Raw genomic sequence first — 22,740 nt, forward strand, 5'->3', positions numbered from 1 at the left:
CCATTCCCCCCACAAAGAAAAATATAAACCAACAAAAAACAAACCAACAACCCGACTCCTAGGCCTGGGGTGAGAGAAAGAGAGAGAGAGAGAGAGAGAGAGAGAGAGAGAGAGAGAGAGAGAGAAAGGGGGGGTGTGTGTCCTCATTTTTCAGGCGGCTGGCCTGGGCGTGGGCCCCGGAATCCCGTGGGGGCCCCTGGACAGAGACAGGAATGAGCCCTGGGCACTGCTGCGTGTGGCCCCCAATAAACAAATGAAGGGACCCAGAGCCCTGACTCCCTGGCAGCAGCTGAATCTGTGCGGAGTGAAGGTGGGCAAGGGTCCAGCCCCTCAGTGCGGGAACCCTGAGGGCTGGGAGCGCGAGCAGCCCTGTCCCCCAGTCCCACATGGGGCTTTCGGGGCCCTTGGGGGATCTCAGGCCAGTGCCCCTCGTGTCCCCCCGTGCTGGCAGCGACGCAGCTCCCCAAGGACAGAGGTGCTGAGAGGGGCCTCTCGTGTTCCCTTCCTCTCTGGCAGAAGCTTTGAGAGTGGAGCAGATGCCAAGCCCTGGGCGATGTGGGGGGGTGGTTGTCAGGGGCCTAGATGTGAGACTCGGTGCACACGCATGTACTGGGACAGTCATGGGACAGACGTGAGACTGGTGCGCACACGCGTGTTGTGGTGGCACCGTCATGGCGCAGGCATGAGACTTGCCACACGATGGACAGGCCCTCAGAGGCCGCCTCGAGGAACAGGAAGTGAAGGACACTCGGGACGGCTCAGAGCTCGCTCGCCGCCAGCCGGGCCGGCACACGTCAGCTCTCCTGCCTCTCCCAGTTATGTGGGTCGCTGTCAGGGGCACGGGTCAGAGAACGGGGGGCCGCGGGAGGGTGCAAGGGCTCGGAGACCCTTCTAGCCTCCGCAGGATGGGGCTGCTGCCGGCGCCCACTCAGAGGCAGTCAGGGGTGGCCTCTGACCAGCTCCGTCCTGAATCTGCCTGGACGTCTCCGTTGCTCCGGCAGCTAAAGGACTCCCAGAGAAGTGGGGCTCTCTGTTTCCGGCCCGCCCCCCCTCCAGCCCACTGACCGTCTCCACAGGGCCCTACTTGGTAGGGAAGTAACAGTGCCCCAAATTAGCTGTGGGGATGCGAGAGGCTGAGAGCAGCCCTGGGAAGGGCACTGGGCCCGTGGGCGTGTCCAGAGGTCGCTCAGCATCTCTCCCGCCCCCCCGGCCCTGCCAGGGGAACGGAGAGCCGCCCGCATCTCAGGGCGCAGTGTCAGGGCCTGAGTGCCCGCGGCATCTCCCGCCTGCCCCCCAGCTTCAGACCGAGGCCGCGGGGACCCCGCAAGGGGGCACCTGGCTGGAGACGTCCATTTCTCAATGACTCTGCGGGCCCTGCAGAGGTGCGGGACGCGGAGGGAACCGTGCCCGGCTGGGGCAGGCCCCCGCCAGGCTGTCCGAGACTCCTCACCGCAAGCCACGCTCTGCCCTTTCGGGGAAACGGTGCACTGTCTCATTCAGGACCCCAGGGGCAGCTGCGGCCATCTGGGACCCAGGGACGCAGGACAATGCGCCGCGCGGACCAGGTGCTCGGCTAAGAAAGGGACTGAGCGACAATGGGCGTCCCCTGCGCGGGAGCACAGCAGGTGGCCCGCGCTCGATTTTCTGCTAGACTTCTGCCAAAGAAAGCCACTGAAGCAAGCCTTCTGAGCGGTGCCCTGGCGCTCACCGGGCCAGCAAGATTTCAGGAATTCATTTCAGGGAGCCGGGCACAGTCAAGTGCATATTTATCAGCCTGCGCCTCTGCCGCAAAGCAGGATGACCGCCACTAGCTTCTATTTTTTTCCCTGCTGGCTGCGTTACTTAGAAAAGGAGCCTTCTGGAAGCTACAAACTCCCCACCCGATAAACAAGATGTTATTCTCCGCTCCAGCCTTGGGGAAATGACAAAGCCCCTCTCAGGGGCTGTGGGGACGCCCACCATGCGTTACTGGGGGCTGGCCGCAGGGCCTGGGGGACGGGGTCAATTCCCAGACAGGTCAAGGCGAGCGTCCGGGAGAAGCAGGGGCCGGCGACTGCTTCCGGTCAGGGCCTGGCCTTCCCGCCCACCCTCGTGTCTCGCTAAGTGGTGGCGCGTGCCCAGGGGGTGCCTTCCTGGACAGACACACTCACCAGGGCCCTCTCCCAGCTGCTGTGGCCCTTCTGGGGGCAGGGTCAATAGGGCCCACCATGACCCCGGGGGAAGTGTTGGCGGCTTGTCACCCCCAACAGAGGAACAGTGAGCGTCCTCCATGAGCCGAACAGACACCTCTGTCACAGTCACGTCTGCGGGAGCGCGGGGCCCGGCTCACCCGAACTTCTTCCTGCACGCGACCAGCAGCCTCGAGCCGACGGGCCCCCCACCCCCAAACTGTCTACCATCCCCCAAAGCAGAGCACGACGAGCCCAGGGAGAAGCCCCCCCCCAGTCCCCCCCTGCTCCTCTAAGTGCCGAGAGCACAGTTCCTGGGCAGCCTCTGCTTGTGGACGAGCCCCGGCCCCTTCTCCCCCTCCCCCTCCCCGCCAGAAGGAGCGAGAGGCCGTTTTTCTGAAGGTCGTCTGAACAGTTTCAAAGGCGATAACAAATCAGAATGTTCCCTGCATCTAATATCAAACGGGGCTGATGCCAACACTTATTAGAGAAATCAGATCCAGGCTCGGCAGCCCCCGCGCCCTCTGCGCGCGCACTCGGCCAACTTTGAAGTGAGAAGCGCGCGGATCAGGAGTTACCCGGGAGACGGCGCGGGCCGCCTTTGAAGCTTCCTTTGATACAGCCATCGCTTTCCTCCCGGACGCCAGGAGGCTAAGAGCTGCCTTTTTCCCCCTATCGATACGGGGGTAATTAATGAAGCTATAGCATTAGCATAACCCAAATCTCCTAATAAGACAAACTCGGGAGGACTTGGGTTCCTCTTCTGGAAGTCGGCCGGGCGCGGGAGGAGAACAAGGACCGGTGAGCCCCGGCCGGCCTGGCAGTGTGCTGAGTCACGCTCTCGGCTGCCGGGCTCCGGCCAGGGAGGGGGCGGGGGGGGCCCAAAGAAGGGGGAACCCGCTTCCATGGCCGCTGCTGGGGCACGTGGGGCACAGTGCACCCTGGAGGGGGGGTTGGGGGTCTCCGAGCTCCGCACGATGCTGTGAGCAGGCAGCAGCTCCCGCCCAGCACACGCGGCTCCGCGCGGCAGACTGCAAGGGCCATTTGTTCTAAGACGCACCTCGGCTGAGGGCTGCTGCCAAGGAGAGTCTCTCAGGAGGTGCCCTGACAGCACTCAGCAACTGCACCAACGCTCACGTGCACGCCCCTGGAGATGGAAGTGAACGCGTGCGCACACACACACACACACACACACACACACACACATGCACACACGCGCCTGTCTATATGCACATACAGACACATGCCCAGGATGAGCCTTGTTTGTATACATGTACACACATACATCCAGGCTGAGCCTGTCTGTACACACACACACACATACACACACACACACACACACACACACTGGGCTGCCGCCCAGGCTGGCCCTGTCCTGCGTGCTCATATTCCTATGTTTGTGAAGTGCTCAGGGACTGAGGAGGAGCTCCGTAAACTGGTGAAGGCTCCACTCTGGGCTGAGGTGACTGTTCTCGGGCCAAGGGCTTCAGTGTCTGTAGAATGACAACGGAGCATGGTCCGGCTGTGCCATAGGGTCCCCTGGAGGGCTCTGGGGTCTGCGGGTCGGGTGTATCTTGGGGGCACGGGCCCCGCTGTCAGCACCCCCGTTCTCTGGTGAGTGCTAAGCACGCCTCCTCTGCGCTCTGCCCCCTTCACCGGGCCACCACACCCAAACCCGCAACAGAGCCGTTTCTGAGCTCACAGGGGTTTCCTGTCCCCTCCCACGCCCCATGCTTCTCCTGGGCTCTGGGCCTGAAGCTGGGGGCACCCTAGGGAGGGCCTGGCAGGCGGGCAGGTGAGGTCTGGCCTAGTGTGCAGTGGGCTGTCACTCCGATTCCTTAGCCAAGGTCACAGGCTTCTGAAGGGCGGAGGCCCCCATGCCCCTGGGGGGCACAGGCCCACTCGGCAGGATGGAGTTTCCCTTACCTCCCCACTCGGGGGGCGCTCCTTGACAAGGGGGCCGATTTCCCGGCAGTGTCCCCGAATGGGCCCAAGGGTGGCACCTTGGGGACCCCGTGGCATGGGAGTGCTTTGCCCCCCGCCACGGAATCTGCAACTTCTTTAGAAATGTCTGGGAGCGACCCCGGGAGGACTGTGCTCAGAGCTTATGACTCAGGAAGGCCCATCACCTTCTCCACACACACTCCAAGCCCTGGAATGCTGCTGCCCACTAGGGTTGATTCCAGGGCCTCTGCAGGGACCAGGGGCGGCCACGCCCTATGATGGTCACGCCCATGCCAGCCACACCCCAGGATGGCCACGTGCAAAGGACAGCCACACCCCATGCCGGCCATGCTCCTGTGATGGCCATGTCCCTGTGACAACCCTGCCCCAAGGATGGCCAGCAGCTGTGCCAGCCATACCCCCGTGATGGGCACCATACCCCGCCCCTCGTGACAACCCTGTCCCAGGCTGGCCACGCCCCACGAGAGCCATGCCCCTCGGATGGCCACGCCCCTCACCAATTGCACACCCACGCTTGTGTGCCAGCATGGAACACGAACAGGGTCACCTGGTCTGAAGAATGTCCTGTGACTACGATGTAGCCACAGGCTGGGCAGTAGCCTCACTGGGTGGGGGGCTCTGGGAAGGGGAGCTCCCGGGAGAGGGAGGCGCTGGGCGGCCGAGCACTCGGGCACAAGCGCAGGCCGTCAGCTCCTGTTAGCATCCCGGCTGCTCTCAGGGCCAGATGGCGTGCGGGCAGGTGGGCTCTGGCACCCACGGAGACACTCACCTCTTTTCAATTACACTGTTTGGTGCTTGGCTGTGGACAAACCGCTTCCCGGGGGCTCCTCATTCTCTCACCGAGAAGGAGCGTCACAGGGTTTTGCTTGTCAAACTGACGGGAATCTGCCTCATGGTTCCAGGGAAAACACAACGCAGAACCCTGAGCTATTGATGTGCCACGCAACTAGGCAAGAAAGGGGGGGAAAATTCCCATTTCCTCCAAAGACGTTTAATGAGGCAACTGGGGTCTAAGGTGCTAAATTAGAAATTCAACTAAGGGCATCAGGCTTAGAGGAAACGGCAGAAGCCTGATGAAAAATGCAAGGGGTGGGAGAGAGGACGTCCTGTCAGGCGCCCGTCTCCCTCTGCTAAACGCTCTGCCTGGGGACCACTCCCGCGTGACGGCGCGTGTTTGATGCCACTGATCTGGGCCCCCCGACATCTGTTTGGGACACACGCAAGAAAGCCCCACAGAGACCCCAGCCCGCTTACCTTGCCGTCCTCCGTGTAGACACGCTCGTTATAGCCCTTCACGATGGTGCGATCAATGAACAGGCTGCGCATGACGACGATCACCTTCAACACCTTCCCCAAGGTCACCTGGCAAAACACACCGAGGCAACGTGAGGGCCCGCGCGGCACAAGCAAACCACGGGAGCCGGCACGCTGCTGAGAGGGGCCCCGTGTCCTTGGGCCCCGGCGGCCCCGAGGATGCTCTGGCTGAGGGGCCGCGGGGCACCATGGCTGAGCAGCTCTCCAGGAAACCTGCACTTGGCCCTTGCAGGACAAAGGCAACCCCTTTGCCCTTCTCCCTCGTTTTGAGCCCAGCTCCTTCCCAGGCCCCCCTGCAGCACTGCCGTCGATCCTGGATCTGGGCACTTCCATAGATGCCGCTGTGCAGCCATGGCCTGAGCGGGGCACACGGGGGCAGCCCCAGGCCCCGCCCCAGGCCCCTGGTTACCCCCCCCCCCCCCCCCACACACACACAGAGTGGTGCAGCGGCACCAAACCCACGCTGCAGGCGACGGGAAAGCCGCCGGACTCATCTCTAGCATCACGACATCACGAACTGGGAGAGACGTTCTGGTTCTTTCACCTCCGGGAACCTCCGCTGGGTTTCCCGTGACCTGTCTGGGCAGCAGCGACCGTTCCTGAAGGGCTCCCTCAGGGAGGTGCGCGGCTGGGCACAGGGGTCCCCAGCCGTCTGCCTGCCTCAGTTCACACGGAGACAGAGGAGCGCCTGCCTTCCCGGGGCGCCCGCAGCCGCTGGGACGCTGAAGGATGGCGGGATGCGGAGTACACGCGGGAAGGCAGCGAGGTAGGGGGTCACCATCCACCACCAGCACTGGGATCACAGCCTGACTCTTTAGGCCAGCGTCCCTCAACACTCCCATGCGTCCAGGCGGCCACCGGGTCCTGCACACCGTCCCTGGACTGGACCACGGTTATCACAAAGGCGGTACACCGGTGGCTTTCCACTCCCTGCTCCTGCGGGCCACACGGCTATGTGGGCAGGTGCTGGGGGAGCACTGTGCTATGCTACCGGGAAGGTCCAAAACAAGGGCGTCTGAAGGGGCCAGAAAGAAAGCACAGTGGGCAGCATTTGCCTTGCATGTGGCTGACCTGGGTTCCATCCCTGATACCCCATGCAGTCCTCTGAGTCTGCTAGGAGTGATCCTTGAGTGCAGAATCAGGAGTAAGCCCCGAGCACTGCCAGGTGTGGTCCCCCAGCCAGAAAAGGGCCATTGGGGGCAGAGATTAGGTCTTGGTTAAAAAAAAAATGGATAGCTAAGCGATCACTTTCCTAGGGGGGGAAAAAAGTGGATTTCAATTAACTTATACATGGCCCTAGGAATTTCTTAAGTTTCTTCAAGTAGCATTCAGAAAAGGAAAAGAAAATGATATTACAGTTTTTAATTGAAATTTTCCTTTTGAAAGTGAACTTTGGTATTTTAAAATTCATTAAACACTAAGATGTTAAAAAGAATTAGCTGATAAAAGCTTATCATGAAGGTACTAAAATTAGAGGAAAAGGGAAGAAAATAATTGTCAGCTGTTCCCACAAGAAGACTGATTTTCCCACTAATGCTTCAGAGTACTTCTTAGTTTTATCTTTTTTTTTTTGTGGGGGTGGAGGACAGGGTCACACCTTGCGGTGCTCAGGGCTGACTCCTGCTCTGCACTCAGGGATCACTCCTGGTGGTGCCAGGGATCGAACCTGGTCAGTCAGGTACAAGGCAAATGACCTACGGGCTGTACTATGGCTCTGGCCTTGCCATAGTTCTACTATTTAAGAAGTATGTTTTTTAGGGGGAAGAAGAATGAGTATGTTGAAGGGGCTGGGGTGCTGGCTCCGAGGCAGGAGCCTGTGCTCTGGGGCCCCCCAGGACCCCCTCAAGCAGAGCAGGGGGTCACTGTCCTCCCGTTGTTCATCGATTTGCTTGAGCGGGCCTGGTAACGTCTCCATTGGAGACTTTGTTGTTACTGTGTCTGGCATATCGAATACATCACGGGTGGCTTGCCAGGCTCTGCCGTGCGGGCGAGATACTCTGGGTAGCTTTCTGGGCTCTCCGAGAGGGGCGGAGGAATCGAACTCGGGTCGGCCATGTTGGCTGCGTGCAAGGCAAACGCCCTACCGCTGTGCTATAGCTCCAGCCCCACAGCAGGGGGTAGTCCAGTCAAATGTGACCCCAAATAAGAAACAGTCCAAAGATGTCTGCTTTTGAACTTTCCACTCGTTTGTCACTGAAGTTTCACGTATAAACACACATACAACTTCACATCCGAATTGTAGGTAAGACGATGGCACAGGCGTTTTCCCAGCTCTGTGGCCCTCCCTGAGGGGCTGGGCACTGGTGACCCTCGGGGGCGGAGCAGGGGTCCTTCACGCTCCTACTCTGGACACGCCAGCAAGCGGCCCACAGCCTCCCACAGCCCCGGGGCTGCGTGTGGCACAAATCCTGAGCCAAGCCAGGATTCCTTCCTTCCTTCCTTCCTTCCTTCCTTCCTTCCTTCCTCCCTCCCTCCCTCCCTTCCTCCCTCCCTTCATTCCTTCCGTCCCACACCCAGCAGTGCTCAGGGTGACTCCTGGCTCTACTTCCCTTCTTCTGCCATTCTTTTGGGGTGGGAGGGTCACATGGGGGAGGAGGGTTGCCTGGAAGTGTGGGCAGGATACTCTCGGTAACTTGCCGGGCTCTCCGAGAGGAGCAGAGGAATCGAACCGGGGTCGGCCACATGCTAGGCAAACGCCCTACCCGCTGTGCTCTCGCTCCAGCCCGTTATGTTCTGCATGCTATGAAATGTCATGAAAACATGTAAGCGCAGCTATGTTATACCTTGCACACCTTGCTTATCACAGTAGCCAAGACATGGAAACACCTCAAACGACACCCAACTGCACACGAGCAGATTAAGACGTTGTCCCAGATAGGATGAAAGAGTACGCAGCTCTAAGAAGGAGCAGAATCACCTGATCTGCCGCCACACAGCTGGACCTAGATGACACGCTGAGGGCAACAGAGGGAAGGGACGGCCACAGAGTGATGAGCGACATTAGACAGCAAGGAAGGGTTGCAGACCACACAGCAGGAAACCGACCCACACAGCTGAGTTGGGGGGAGTTTGAAAAGGGGCACAGGGCTCACTGGGGAAGGGAGCGGGTCACTCGTGATAGGGGCGGTGCTGGAATTAAGTTTGTCTGTTTTTTTTGCGAGCCGGGCCACACCCGGCAATGCTCAGGGGTTCCTCCTGGCTCTGCTCAGGGGACCCTCTGGGGTGCCGGGGATGGAACCCGGGTTGGCCACGTGCAAGACAGTACCCTCCCTGCTGTCCCATCACCCTGGCCCCCTTTCTGTTTGTTCTTGCTTTGGTGCTGGAACTCTGTGCGTGGGAAGCCATCACTCAGTATTGTCCCTCACAGAACTTCAAACCACAAATAAGTCAGTCAAGTCTGGCGTGTCCCAGTGGCCTGTGGCCGCGTCAGGCTGGAACAATCCCGGGGCAGACGGTGCCCTCTGGCCTTGTTTTTGCTTGCTTTATCTCCCAGCAATACACTGGCTCGGCTCTTCACTCGCTACCTGTCTGAATGCAAGATTCCGTCCCAATGGAAAACCAGCAGGACCGTACTACAGTTCAAGAAGGGAGACATCCATGACATTGGCAACTATCGCCCGATCTGCCTATTGTCTGTCATCTACAAGTTGTTCACTCGAGTCATCCTAAATAGGATTGGCAGAACACTAGATGAAGGACGACCATGCGAGCAAGCCGGGTTCCGCAAAGGATTCAGCACCATCGACCATATCCACACGATAACCAAGCTCATTGAGATTTCTCGGGAGTTCAAGATGCCGCTCTGTTTAACATTCATTGATTTAAAGAAGGCCTTTGATTCTGTTGAGACGGAAGCGGTCATTGAAGCCCTAGCCCATCAGGGCATTCAAGCCCAATACATCAGGATCCTCCGTGAGCTGTATTGCGGATTCACTACCAGGATCTCACCATTCTACAAAGAAGTGATCGTTGACGTCAAGAGAGGGGTGTGGCAGGGTGATACCATTTCACTGAAACTCTTCAGTGCCACCGTCGAGAACATCATGCGACGACTGGAATAGGAAGGAATGGGAGTGAAGATAGATGGTCGGCAACTACACCACCTCCGCTTTGCTGATGACATTGTTTTAATAACACCAAACATCAGCCAAGCGGCACAAATGTTGGCCGACTTTGACCGTGAGTGTGGAAAGGTAGGACTACAGCTGAATCTTACGAAGACAATGTTTATGAGAAACAGCCTCGTTCCTGATGCCCCATTCGCTCTCAATGGAACGACCATCTCTGAATGCAACAGCTATGTGTACCTAGGTCGAGAAGTCAACATGACAAATGACCTGGCACCCGAGCTGCGCAGGAGGAAGAGAGCGGCTTGGAACGCCTTCAAGAACGTCGAAGAAATAGCTAAGAGGACGAAGAACCTCCGGCTCCGGGCACATCTCTTTGATTCCACTGTTCTTCCTGCATTAACATATGCCTCAGAGACCTGGGCCCTACGCAAACAAGATGAGAATGCCATTCAGGTCTCCCAAAGAAGAATAGAAAGAGCTATGCTTGGAATATCATGTTTCACTCAAGTGAGAGAAAGAATCCGGAGTTCTGACATCCGTCGACGATCAAGGATCAGGGACGCTGTCTCATTTGCCAAGGTGTCGAAAATCAGATGGGCTGGTCACGTAATGAGATTTAAAGACGACTGCTGGACTAGAGCTGTTACTGACTGGATTCCACGGGATGTCAAAAGACCGCATGGCCGCCCACCTACCAGATGGTCAGACTTCTTTGTCAAGATCATGAACGATTGGTTTGAGGCTCTTCATGTTCCCAGAGCGAACAGATGCCATTGGGCTACACTAGCATGCGACAGGGACAAATGGAGACGTTACTGGCGCCCGCTCGAGCAAATCGATGACTAACAGGAAGTTAAGTGATTTAAGTGATCTCCCAGAGCTGCAAGCGCTCTGCCAGTGGTCAAGTCTTGCTGGTCACCAAGTCCAAGAGGAGTGCCGGTCAGCCCTCCTGGTCAGCCGGCACAGCCACAGGAAGGGCAGCGTGCGGGGGCTCTGGCCCGGGGCCCTGACCGATGGGAGTGGCCGGGCAGCCTATGAGCGACCGCCGGGAGCCACTGGCGCTGATGAAGGGGACGTGACGTGAGGACGTCACTTGGGTGGCCTTCCTGGAGGGGCAAGAGCTCTGGTCACTCTACGGCCTGGCCGAAGCAGAAGCTAATGAGGGCGGGATGGGAGCAGCTTAGGGAGACCCCGGCCAGGCCCCACCGATGCCCAGAGACTGGGCTTCGGTCCCCACCTGCCACGGGGCGCCTGACCATGCTGCTGACTCTGTGCCCGCCTCCTCGGCGGGAAGCCAGTGAGGGAGCTCAGGGCTGGAGTTGGGGGCACTCACGTCAACAGCCGGCCCCAGCCAGGCGCAGGGGAGGGGCGTGTGCCCTCGACCCGCTCGGCACACGAGGCTCCTCCCTGCGCCGCTCCTTAAGCCCCCGGTCTGCAAGGCCAGCACGGCCACACGGACGCTGCTCCCGGCCAGTGAGGCTGGGCATGGGCAGAGCGCCCACGGTCAGGGGCTACAGGTTGGCAGCGGCTGTGGGAAGCAGAGATGAAGCTGCACCATCTGGTACGGGAGCGGCTGCCGTTACCACGGAAACGCTGCAATCCCCAGCAGCACATTTTGCAAAGAGCTCGCTCAACCCTCCCCCCCGCCCCCCCACTATGGTCCCTGTGAGTGCTAGAAGACACTGTGGGGGGCTCAGCTGCTCTGGGCCTCGGAGGGGGGGACCCTCACGGTGCCAGATACCCTGGCCAGCCTGGCGGGCGCAGCTTGCCATGTGTGCCCTGTGGAGCCACGTTCTCACTCAGGGAAGGCAGGTGGAGGCGGCGCCAAGTGCATCAGTTCTGACCCCCAAGACCACACGCAGCCGGGATCACGGCTGGTCTACACCGTGACCAGACCCCCGGGGCCAGAGCAGGGGCACGGCGGGGAGGGCGCTTGCCTAGTACGCGCCCAGCCCGAGTTGGATCCCTGGCATCCCTTATGGGTTCCCCAAGTTTGGCCAGGAGTCGGCCCTGAGCACCTTCAAACCCAAAATAAATAAATTAATACACTGAATGAGGCTAGGGACGCATCCCTGACCGTCCAGAGTCCCTCCTGGCCTCATACAGGGTGGCAGGTGCCCTTCACTGCGGCCACTTGCTCTCACGGCCATCAGACACCATCACTGCTCAGCCTCCCCGAACCACCCCTCCCTCTCTGAAAGCCAGGGCTGCCCTGGGAAGGGGCTTCCCTCGGGGACCTCTTCCCCACCCCAACCTGCTCCCCCTGCCCGAGTGGTGCCCGGAGAAGTCCCAAGCACCGCTGGGTGTGACCCAGAAACCAAAGAAAGGAAAAAGGCCTCGGCCCAGGGCAGCTGAAGGCCCCAGTCTCCATTCCTGGGGTCAAAACACATTCCCCTGCCACTCCCCAGGATCACAGCATCGCACACTTTGCAGGGAACCGAGACAAAAGTGCTTCTCAGGCTCAGTTTTCAACAACTCTCAGTCAGACAGCAGAAACAGCTCCACTCTTATTGACAAACCATATTCGAGCACAACACTCAGTCCATTTGGTGGAGGTGAGCAAAGAAGGGATGGTGATGCCCAGGAAGGCAGGGATGGTGCCTCCAAGGTAGGGCAGAGACGGTGCCCGAGTAGGCAGGGGTGGTGCCGCCCACCAGGCTCCTGCTCGCTCGTGGTGCCCTGGGGTCACCAGTGGCTCTGACTCTGCAGCGGGGGCCTCGGGCATGTGGTGCAGCTGGTACTGGCCAATCACGTGCTGGCTGCTCCCATCCAACTGGGTGCCCCGCTCCGTCCCTCTTGGTGCTTTAGAGACCAGAGATGAGACGTGGCCACGGCAGGGGCAGTGACGGACGCTGCTCTGACCTAGACGGGGCCACGGGGAGCATGAGTCTGGCCAGGGGTCACATGTGGCCGGAACTGACTCCGGGAGACTCTGCTGGTCTTTGCAAAGCGCTGGAAGCGCCCAGCCAGGGCCGGCACAGAGAGGAGGATGGAGGGGCCGCGGGCAGCGTGGCTGAGAAGTAGCCGGGTGCTGGGGTGAGGGGAGGTTGCGGCCTCATTTCCAGCCCAGGAGGGGCCGCCTGACGCCCATGTGCAGCCCCCCGGACGTGGGGCACAAAGGAAGCGCCGAGGCCTCAGGCTTGAGCCCCAGGGCGACCAACGGGGATACGCCCACGGGGAGCTGGCGGAGTGGGACCCCCAAAGCCTGTGCGCCCATCCCCAAGGTGGAGGAGGCCACCTGCCCCCCACGGCCCACCGGGCGCCGCCCCCACCCGCCTCTTCTGTCGATACCGTGTTAGGCGGCGCTTGGCTTTTTAATATTTCAACTGTCGGACGTGTGCCAACTTGACCTTGATGTAAAAATTCTAATTCAAATCAATACACGGCCAAGGTCACTTTAAAATCCAATTAATATGAATGGGAAAATATGCCCCACAGTTCTGTGAGCTGAAAATGGAACAGGGGCGAGGGAGCAACAATGCGGGCGGCAGCGCCCGGCCCGGCCCGGCGTGTGATAAGGCGGCGGCGAGCTGCATCCCTAAGCGAGGACACCCGGCAACTTGGCTGTTTGGGACTTCTATTTACGGTAGTTTAAAATTAAACTCTAGTTTGTTTGAAGAGAAATTAAAAAAATGTACTGAAAACTGTGAATTCCTATAATCTGATTCGAAATAAATTAAACGGTGGACTTCCACCCAGGAATGCCGAGGGAAAACGGAGGGACTTAACAGGGCCCGAAACAGCAGCAAACCCTGATTAGGGCCTCCACAAAACAGTCTGCCCCGAAGACTGAAGGGTGAGGGGAAACTGAGACACTGGCCCCAGGCGTCTCCGAGACCTGGACTCCAGAATCCGGCTCCCCGCCAGACTCACCTCCACACTTACTCTCCAGTAGGATTTAGAGAATCTCAACAAAGCGGCGCTCAGGATGTCACCTCCCTGGGCTCCCGGGTTTGCCCTCCTCCTCCTGCTTCTGGCTTTCCTACCAGGACTCTCGGCTTTCCTACCCCTCAACCCGGGTTCAAACAGGATACAAATGCTCGGGGGGCACCCGTTACAGGACGCAAAGTTGCTTTGCAACTTCACTCGGAACCTGCTATTAGCGCGTCATGAGGACCATAACCTGCTTCTCTCTGGATGGAGGAACCAGGCGGCCCGGGGACAGGAGCTGAGCCGCCCAGGACAGCCCCCAGGGAGCCCTCACAGATGCCAAGGCAGTTGCCCCGTGACGCAGGCTGGGAAGAACTGGACTCAGCTGGCCAAGACGGCAGGCGCGTGTTCAGCTTCCCAGAGTCAAGCAGCGATAATGAAAAGCGGCCGACTCTCGGCAGCCAAGGGTGTGGGGACCCCTCACTGCTGCCCATCCTTCACTCAGAAGAATGCCAGCCAGGACTTCTGACCTGTCCCTGCGCCTCCGGTTCACGTCTGTCACCCCTTGCTGGCTGCTGTATTAATGGTTATTATTCTTTAATGACGCCTGTTTGTAAATAGCAAGACGGGATGCAATTAAGCCATGAGAGGCTAGATAAACACACATACTAATTAGGATCTTTACAAGAGATTTTTTTTTCTCCCTTCGTCAAGTATAGACTGGAATTTACCTTTCATTAATCTAACTTAATTGCTATGGTGCGCCAATAAAGAGTCAACACAAATTAAGTGCTCTAAATGATTTCCCCACCTCGAGGGCGAGAAGTGATCCTTCCTCGGGGTAACGAGACATTTCCCACAGCGATGGCGGGGTGTGGTTGGGAGGCAGGATGGCACCGTGCTCAGACGCACGTCTGAAGAGGGGTGACGAGCTCGGGGTCGCGGCCCCTCCCGTCAGCTCCCAGGGAGCGCCTCCCCCCTCCCACCTGCCAGCTTCCTGCCACTGGTTCCGAGGGGGGGGGGTGGTGGTGAGGCAGAGGTGGGCATCCTTGAGTTCCAATCCATGCCCGCTCTGAGAAGAATGCCCAGGAACATTTGCTTTGGAGCACGCAGGGAGATATTTCGGGATGAGAGGGACAGCTGCTATTTACAGGAAAAGAGAAGTTCTCAGTGTTTTAACCTTTGATTCGAGAAGGTGTGAAAGATTATATACATTTGGCAACCAAGCCGAAACAGCTATGATGGCGCGTCGACGGGAGCTCTTGTTTGCAGGGGCTCCGAGCGCCCAGCACTTGATTCCTCCCACCAGCGCTGACAGAGCTCGTGGGTCCCGGGTGCTTGTCGGGGCTGGGACGCTGTACCGGAAAAACGCCGCTTACTGAGGGGGCTTCTGTTCATGCACTCCTCACTGCTGCAGGGTCGCTGGCCCTCCGGCACACACAGACCTGTAGGGCGGCTGGAGGTACCCCACCTCCCTTCCAGCCATTCCACTTCCTTCCCCCGTGGGCCAGTGGTACTACGGGTCTGCAGGCTACAGCCCTGGGCAACGCCAGGTCCAGCGAAATCCAGGATGGTGAGAGGAGTGCTCGGCCCGGAGAGCTGAATCCACAAGGAAGTGCATGACAGACCCTCACTGGTTCTCGAGTCCCTGATGCCGTGGTGAATCCTGGGGACATTCTCCATGACAATGTTCATTCCATGGAGAAGGGTCCCAGGGGCAAGTCTGACAGGGAAACTGCCCCCACGGGCTTCCGCTTGGAGATCCTGGGGATCCCCAGTCTATCAGAGGCTCGGACCCCACTCAACTCTGTGCAACCGGCCAGTGCGCCCCCCAATCTTGAGGTGCGGCTGACTTAACTGCAAATCTAGGAACTGCACTCTGGGGAACAGCGTTACCTGGGTGCCCAGAAGAGAACTGACTTGATCCAGCCTGCAGCCTGGGCGCATCTCCTGCAGTTCTGTCCCTCACTCCCCCCCAAGGTGAAGGCCACATGCCCCGCCCCCCAAGCCTGGACCCCACCGGCCCGGGCTCACACGCAGTACCCAGAGAGGTGCCAAGGACTGACAGGGGCTCCCTGACAGCTGTGGGGAAAAAAATCTACCAAGTCTACGGCAGTTAATTGCTCCCTGTTCAAGAACTTCCAAAGGTTCACTCTTAAATCCATTTTTTATGGTTACATTGCAAGTCTCTGCAAATCCTCGTCTGCACAGCATCAGAGACAGGCCTCGCTTAATCACGCTGGTAGATCATATATAAAAACAAAACAGAGCTTCAAAAAAATCATTCTGTGTTAGTGAGCAGATGTCTAGCCCATTTGCAATTAATACGACCCACTTCCATACAATCAGACTGCTTAAAATTCCTGGAACAAGATGTAAAAGTTAAGATGCAAATGTTCTGATTTTAATGAGAATGAATGGAAACCATAAAACCCTCTCTCCCTTGGAGAGTAGGTACAATCTACAGATAAGTCCCAACCGCGCACTAAATTTATCAACAAAACAATCATTTGATAAAACCCAGGCGAAAAGGAAAATAGAGTGAAAGTCAGAAATATAGTCAGAAGGCATTTGTGTGGTCGAACCCACTGTTCTTTCTGAAGCCGAAAGGAAAACCGGGTGGCTTCGGGCTACCCGCCTGGCCAGGGGCGCTTGGACCTGCATTCCTGGGGTCTCCCAAGGATGGGGGAGGGGAACAAGACCAGGACTGGGAGCTGCCTGAATCTCACCCAGCTCTGCCGGCAGCATGACCTTGAACGACCTCCTGGGCCTCTGAGCCTCAGGCTTTCCCGCTGAAAACAAGGACAGGCCCTTGTGGGGGTGGAGAGGCGCCCAGCTCGCCCAAGGAAGGCAGAGTCCTGGGACAGTGACGCTTCGGGAAGAGGAATTTGTGCAGGCGCCTGGAAGGAATCCAGAGCAGAATTAATGAGAGCAGACCCTGCAGGACAACAAACAAACACTGGATCGCTCGGGAGAGAGCGGCCCCCCACCCCGCTGGAAGCCCCCCAGAGCTCACGCCTCAGCCCTGCAGAGGGGGACAAGTGGCCCAAACCTGGGCCCCACGCGGCGTCTGCCGAGCAGGGCCGGCCACCGGGGCCGTGACCACACTCAGCAAGAACGGGGTGAAAAGGAAACAATGGGTTCCCCCCCCAACCCCCCCGACCGCAGGAGGCCAGCGCCGCTTCTGGGAACGTCCTGCTCCACTGTTAGTGATCGCTGGGCCGCCCGTCCCTGTGGGAAGCCCAGGACAGTCCAGAGAGTAAGGGGCGATGTCATTCCCCTGCAATATACCCACACTTACTGCTATTTGCACCTCCCACATTTTGGGGGGCGTGGGGGAGCGGGGAGCCCACCGGGGCAACGCGCAGGGTGTCTGGGACCCCTCCCAGCAGGAGTCGGCCAGAGTGGCCAGGGGGCAGTGCTTAGGGGGCACCAGAACAACTGCTGGCAGTGCTGGGGATGCTGGGGGTGGGGTGGGGGTTACTTCCGGGCTGTTCAGGGCTGGAGTCACACCCGGGTCCCCGAGCACGCGGCCCTGACCCGGAGCCGTCAGCCTCTGTTTGCACGACTTTTAAGATATGCTCAGTCTCGCCGATGACCTATTCCTCGAGAACGTGACATTTGTGTGCCAGAGGTGGACGCCGCAGGCTGAGGCCCACCCAGACGCTCCTCACTCGTCCCCGAGCCCCGCCCGCCGCTCCCAAAGCTCCGAACCCTTTGCTTGCTTTCTGCCTTCTTCCTCCAACAGCCTGCACGTACGGATTCATTCTGTTTTTTTTTTTTTCCCCAATTTTTATTAGTGAAACACGGGGCTGGAGCAATAGCACAGCAGTAGAGCATTTGCCTTGCCGGGTTCGGTTCCTCCACCCCTCTTGGAGAGCCTGTCAAGCTACTAAGAGTATCTTGCCCTCATGGCAAAGCCTGGCAAGCTACTCGTGATGTATTGATATGCCAAACACAGTAACAACAAGTATCACTATGGAGCTGTTACTGGGCCCACTGGAGTGCTCCAGTGCTACAGTGAAACACCATGAGGTACAATTGTAGACTTACAAATTTTTGTGCTTGGGTTTCAGTTATACAATGATCGAGTATCCATCCCTCCACCAGTGCCTGTTCTCCACCACCACTGATCCCAGTATCCCTCCCACCCCCTCATCCCCCCACCCCACCCTGCCTCTGTGGCAGGGCGTACCACTCCTGGGAATATATCCCGGAGAGGCGAAAAAGTACAGTCGAAATGACATCTGCACTTCTATGTTCATTGCTGCACTGTTCACAATAGCCAAAATCTGGAAAAAACCCCGAGTGCCCGAGAACAGAGGATTGGTTAAAGAAACTTTGATACATCTACACAATGGAGTACTATGCAGCTGTTAGAAAAGATGAAGCCATGAAATTTACATATGAGTGGTACTACATGGAAAGTATCATGCTAAGTGAAATGAGCCAGAAAGAGAGGGATAGACATAAAAAGGCCCTCCCGTTGATCGTCGATTTGCTCGAGTGGGCCCAGTAACGTCTCCATTGGAGACTTTGTTGTTACTGTGTCTGGCATATCGAATACTCTCGGTAGCTTGCCGGGCTCTCCGAGAGGGGCGGAGGAATCGAACTCGGGTCGGCCATGTTGGCCGCTTGTAAGGCGAACGCCCTACCGCTGTGCTATCGCTCCAGCCCTTTGCATTCATCTGGGGAATATAAAGTAACAAAATAGGAGACTAACACCCAAGAATAGCTGAGATAAGTACCAGGAGGTTTACTCCATGGCTTGGAGGCCACCCGCACATGCTAGGGGAAAAGGCAGCTCAGATAGAGAAGGGAGCACCAAATAAAGGGTGTTGGGAGGATCCTCCCAGGATGGGAGAAGCATGCTGACAGTAGACTATAGACCGAACATGACTGCCACTCAATGCCTCTTTTGCAAACCACAACACCCAAAAGGAGAGAGAACAAAACGAATTCATTCTTAAAACACGGACGAGGAGCAGAGCGGACCCTGGTGGCTGCATCGGGGTGCACCCACCCGCACCCTGGCACACACATGCGAGACTAGCATGGTCCAACTCCAACCGGGAGACTAGCATGGTCCAACTCCAACCGGGTCGAGGCTAGAACCAGCATGGTCCAACCCCAACCGGGCCGTGGTGAATTCATTTTCACACGTCTGGACCCTCGGCGTCGGCTCCAAGAATGAAAGCAGACAGGGCCCCTCAGACACCCCCAAAGCCCGTCATGACCGCCTTGTCCCGTGGCCCCCCATGTATGGCTGAGGTTCCTCTACCAGCAGAACATGTTGTTATACTTTTTCCTTTCTGCAAACCTGGTACCTGAGAAATGGGACCTCGGAGCAGTCTGAATTTGCATTCTCTAATTATGGGTAAGGTTGAACATCTTTTCAAGTCTCATTACCATTTCAGGAAATTTTTTTTGAGGGGGGGGTTGAATGATCTGTTTCTTCCTTTTCGAACCTGCTTTTGGTCTCTGCATTGACTTAACAAGATTTAAAGCACCATCTCAGAGCTGTGGGCCCCCGTTATCTGTGTTGCGAATGTGAGTCCCCCCCCCCCCCCCGCTTGTCGGTGGTCCTGTGCGTTTCTGTCGTTTCGGCTTTCTAAATGCGTCTCCAACTGAGGCCAGATTGATTCGAAACGGTTCCCTGACCAGAGATCTCATTTCATAGTCCTCGTGTCCATTCCTAGTCTGATTTATTCTACTACCTCGCTTGTCTACCCACAAGCCCCAACATCACAGCGTTTTAATTCTAGATTGTGCTTTGACTGCTTTTGGGGATGCTCAGGGTCCCCTCCTTGAACTCGGGGTGGGGGCTGCATGTACAGCCATGGCCCAAGCGTCAGTGCGACAGACACGAAAACCAGCCGCTTACTTGGCGTCCGCCTTATCCTGGTCCTCGTCACCTTAGGTTTCCTCCGTGTGGGCCCACGCATCACCCACCCAGACCCCCTCTGGCCTCAGCTCCCCTCGTCTCCGTCTTACAACCGTCAGATTCAGCAGCAGCGACTGGGCCGGCTGGAACCTGCCACCCAACGGGTGAGGGTCACGGGCTGCCGCCTCCTCAAGAGGGGCCATGGCAGACATGCCCGAATCTGCTCCCCTCTGGCTGGGTGGGAGACTGGAAAAAACAGGTCCATGACAGGCTCTTTATTGGTGGGATGGTGGTCGTGGAGGGGCTCAGTTGTGCTCAGAGCAGTGCTCGGAGGACCCTGTGTGCTGGGACTGAACTCGGGGGCTCCCACGCGCAATGCCCGAGCCGCCCCCAGGTCCAGCTCACACTTGCTTTGAAAATGCTTTCCCACCGTTGCTTCAGATACTGCCCTGTTTTTGTTTGGGGGTCACACCTGGTGATGGTCAGGGTTACTCCTGGCTCTGCGCTCAGGAATCACTCCTGGTGGGGTTCGGGGGACTAGATGGGATTCTGGGGATGGAACCCGTCGGCTGCATGGAAGCCCTACCCACTAGGCTATCTCTCTGGCCCCCTATATACTATTTTGTTGAGCACATGATTTGTCTTTTGTTTCCTGCCGGGAAACAAAAAGTTTTCTTGGAAACTTTTTCTTTCTTCTTTGAGCCTGACTATATACCTGGAATGCCGTTGTGTCTGTGAGCTGGTCAGTGCACTGACCTTCCGTTTCTAGAAGTTTTTCTCAGGTGAGATTTACATATTCTGTTGGACAGTGCGGTTTTCGCTTGTGACTTAAGTGACTCCACTTAACTGGATGCTTCTGCTTGGCTGTGTTCGGCTTCAGCCGTGTTCTCTTGCATCTGGTTTTCTCCTTTTGTTCATGTTCTTGTTTTTTTCCCAGCCCCTTTTTAATACCCTTTCCTAAATTTCATTTGCATCTAATTTTCCTTGGTTATCCCAGAACTCAGCTTTAATTCAGAAAACAAAACAAAACAAAAAACAACCCAGCTTGTTATTTACTTCCTCATATATGTAGTCAATTCTTGCTATGCTTTGCCCTTTTGCTTTTTAACTTTTGATTCAAAGATTTTTTCCCCATCTTTCCAAGTGCTTGAGGACATTAGAATTAGTTAGGAGTGCTGTACTAGGTTTTTCCCCCCCGCTTTGTTTTGTTCCTTTGTTCCACAGAGGTGTTTATCCTTCAACATTTTTATTATAAAAGTCCTCAAACATCCAAAAAGTTGAAAGCACGTTACAGCGGCCACCTTGTTCCCACGGGCCAGGCTCTGCAGCCGCCACCGTTGGTCCCACAAGCCTCACCGCGTTGCCCACCTATCCACGGGGTTTATTTTTATTTTGGAGTCATCTTATTTTGAGACAGTTGAAAATTGCAAGTATTAATACAGCGGGCCCCGAAGTACTAAGGCAAGCATAGCAGGACGTAGGGTTTACTGTTCGCTCTGTTTTTGGAGGTAAAATGCGGTTGAGGCGAACACACAGCACCCTTGGGTGCCCTGGTCTGATGCCTGCGCACAGCACCTCCCCATCACTCACGCCTCACCCCACGCACTGTCCTTCCCGACCTCAGCCCGGGTGTGGGGCTGTTCTAGAACCCTCCAGAACAACACAGTGTCCAGAGCCTTTTCCCTTCTGTACTCAGGACTCTTGTCTTCTGGCCGGGATTGATCTGGGGGTTTTGTTTGTGCTTGTGAATAAAGTTTTTTTTTTTCTTTTTGGGTCACACCCAGAGATGCTCAGGGGTTCCTCCTGGCTCTGCACTCAGGAATCACTCCTGGCAGTGCTCAGGGGACCATATGGGATGCTGGGAATAAACCTGGGTCAGCTGCGTGCAAGGCAAATGCCCTCCCCGCTGTGCTATTACTTTAGCCTCTCAAAAGTAAAGTTTCTTTAACTCGCCCAACTTTTAAAAAATGCTCAAGACTTTGATGCACCTGCTTTGACCTACTAGCCCTCCGCACTCCTTTTTGGTTTTGGGGCCACCTGGGCTCCATGACTACCCTTAGCTCTGTGCTCGGGTCACTTTTGGTGACTGCGGTGTCTGACTCGGGACTGCCCTGGGCCACCTCACGCCTGAGATCTCAGCCCTGCGCCCTGAGCTAAGCTGAGAAGCGCGGCCTCTGCCACAACAACCATGCGGCTGTCTTAACCGCTGCGTCTCCAACCTGTGAAATTCAGGCCATGTTCAAATCTTCCCGATAGTTCAAAAACGTTCGAACCAAGGGTGGTTTGTTGGAACCGGGGCTCAAACAAAGCTGACGAGACTTTCTGGGTTCCTGTAATGAGCGATTCTGGCGTTCCAGGTCCCCTGGCCAGGCCACACACGCCTCGCCTTGGTGTGTCCCGCAAGGCGAGCATACAAACACAACATCCCTGCTACTGACGCCCGCGTCGTCCTACGTGCTGGGGCCCCAGCAAGGGTCTGGCCCTGTCACCCGAGTAGAAAGAAGCAGAACCGAGGATGACCCCCCCCCCCCCCCCCCCGGAGTCTCTGGAAACCCCAGGGCCAGGCTGTTCCCAAGAGCAGCTGGGCCAGAGAGCTAGTAAGTGGGCGGGGCGCTTGCCTTACGCACGGCCCACCTCCCCACAGGTCCCAAGTCCCACCAGGAGTGACCCCTGAGCACTGAGCCAGGAGTCAGCCCTGAGCACCACCAGGTGTGGACAAAAAAAAAAATACTGGATGTATTTTTAAAAACCAATGTCTTTGGAATCATGTTTGATAAAAATGCTTTTTATTGTCAAAAATGAAAAACTATAAAAACTGGGTTTCCTTGTTCCCCTCATCAAACGAGGAAAGGGCACACAAGGCCTTCGCGTGACCTTGGCGCCCCAGCCCCTTGCTGTCCCACACGTCAACGACCATGTTAAATAGGGCCCAAGCTCTGTGGTGATGGTTGCAGAGTCCAGAGGCCCTGTGGGGGCTGGGGCTGATGGGTTTGGTCCCGCCTCGTCTGGGAGAAGCTTCCATCACCTCAGAATTCCCGGGGACGTGTGACCCGGCCTGTGACCACCGTAGGACATACAGCTCGGCGCTGTCATGGGAACGCAGACTTGCGCGCCGAGGCCCGGACATCTCAACCCTGGCTGTGAGTTCGGGGTCGGAGGGGTCTTGCTTGGGGTTCTGTCCACTGTACAAAAGTGCCACCTCTGGCCTGCACACGCCAGGCATCGCCTAGGCCACCCCCAGATGTGCAGCAACGAAAAATGTTTCTAGACTGTCCCTTGAAAGGCAAAATCACCTTCCGCCGTCTCAACCCAGCCTCCCCCTCCTGGGAACGGCGCCAAGGAAACTAGCCCCTGGGCGAAAGGAACAGGGACAAGGAGGCTCAGAATACACTGCTCCTCAGACAGGGAAAAAACAGAAGCAAATCAAATGACCGCGGACAGAAAAAACAGATAACGAAATTAGGATCTA

General features: G+C 57.2%; 1 protein-coding gene across 1 annotated transcript in view; it reads right to left on the reverse strand.

Annotated features, from left to right (window-relative positions):
- Positions 1-22,740, reverse strand: part of MED27 (mediator complex subunit 27) — a 133,303-nt gene that overhangs the window by 10,093 nt on the left and 100,470 nt on the right. Inside the window, exon 5 of the mRNA XM_056132928.1 lies at positions 5,388-5,495. Within this exon, the coding sequence (XP_055988903.1) occupies positions 5,388-5,495 (108 nt within the window). The remainder of the gene's footprint in view (positions 1-5,387; positions 5,496-22,740) is intronic.

The sequence above is a fragment of the Sorex fumeus genome, unplaced genomic scaffold (assembly GCF_029834395.1).
Source record: "Sorex fumeus unplaced genomic scaffold, SorFum_2.1 ptg000095l, whole genome shotgun sequence".
NCBI classification, from domain to species: Eukaryota; Metazoa; Chordata; class Mammalia; order Eulipotyphla; family Soricidae; genus Sorex; species Sorex fumeus.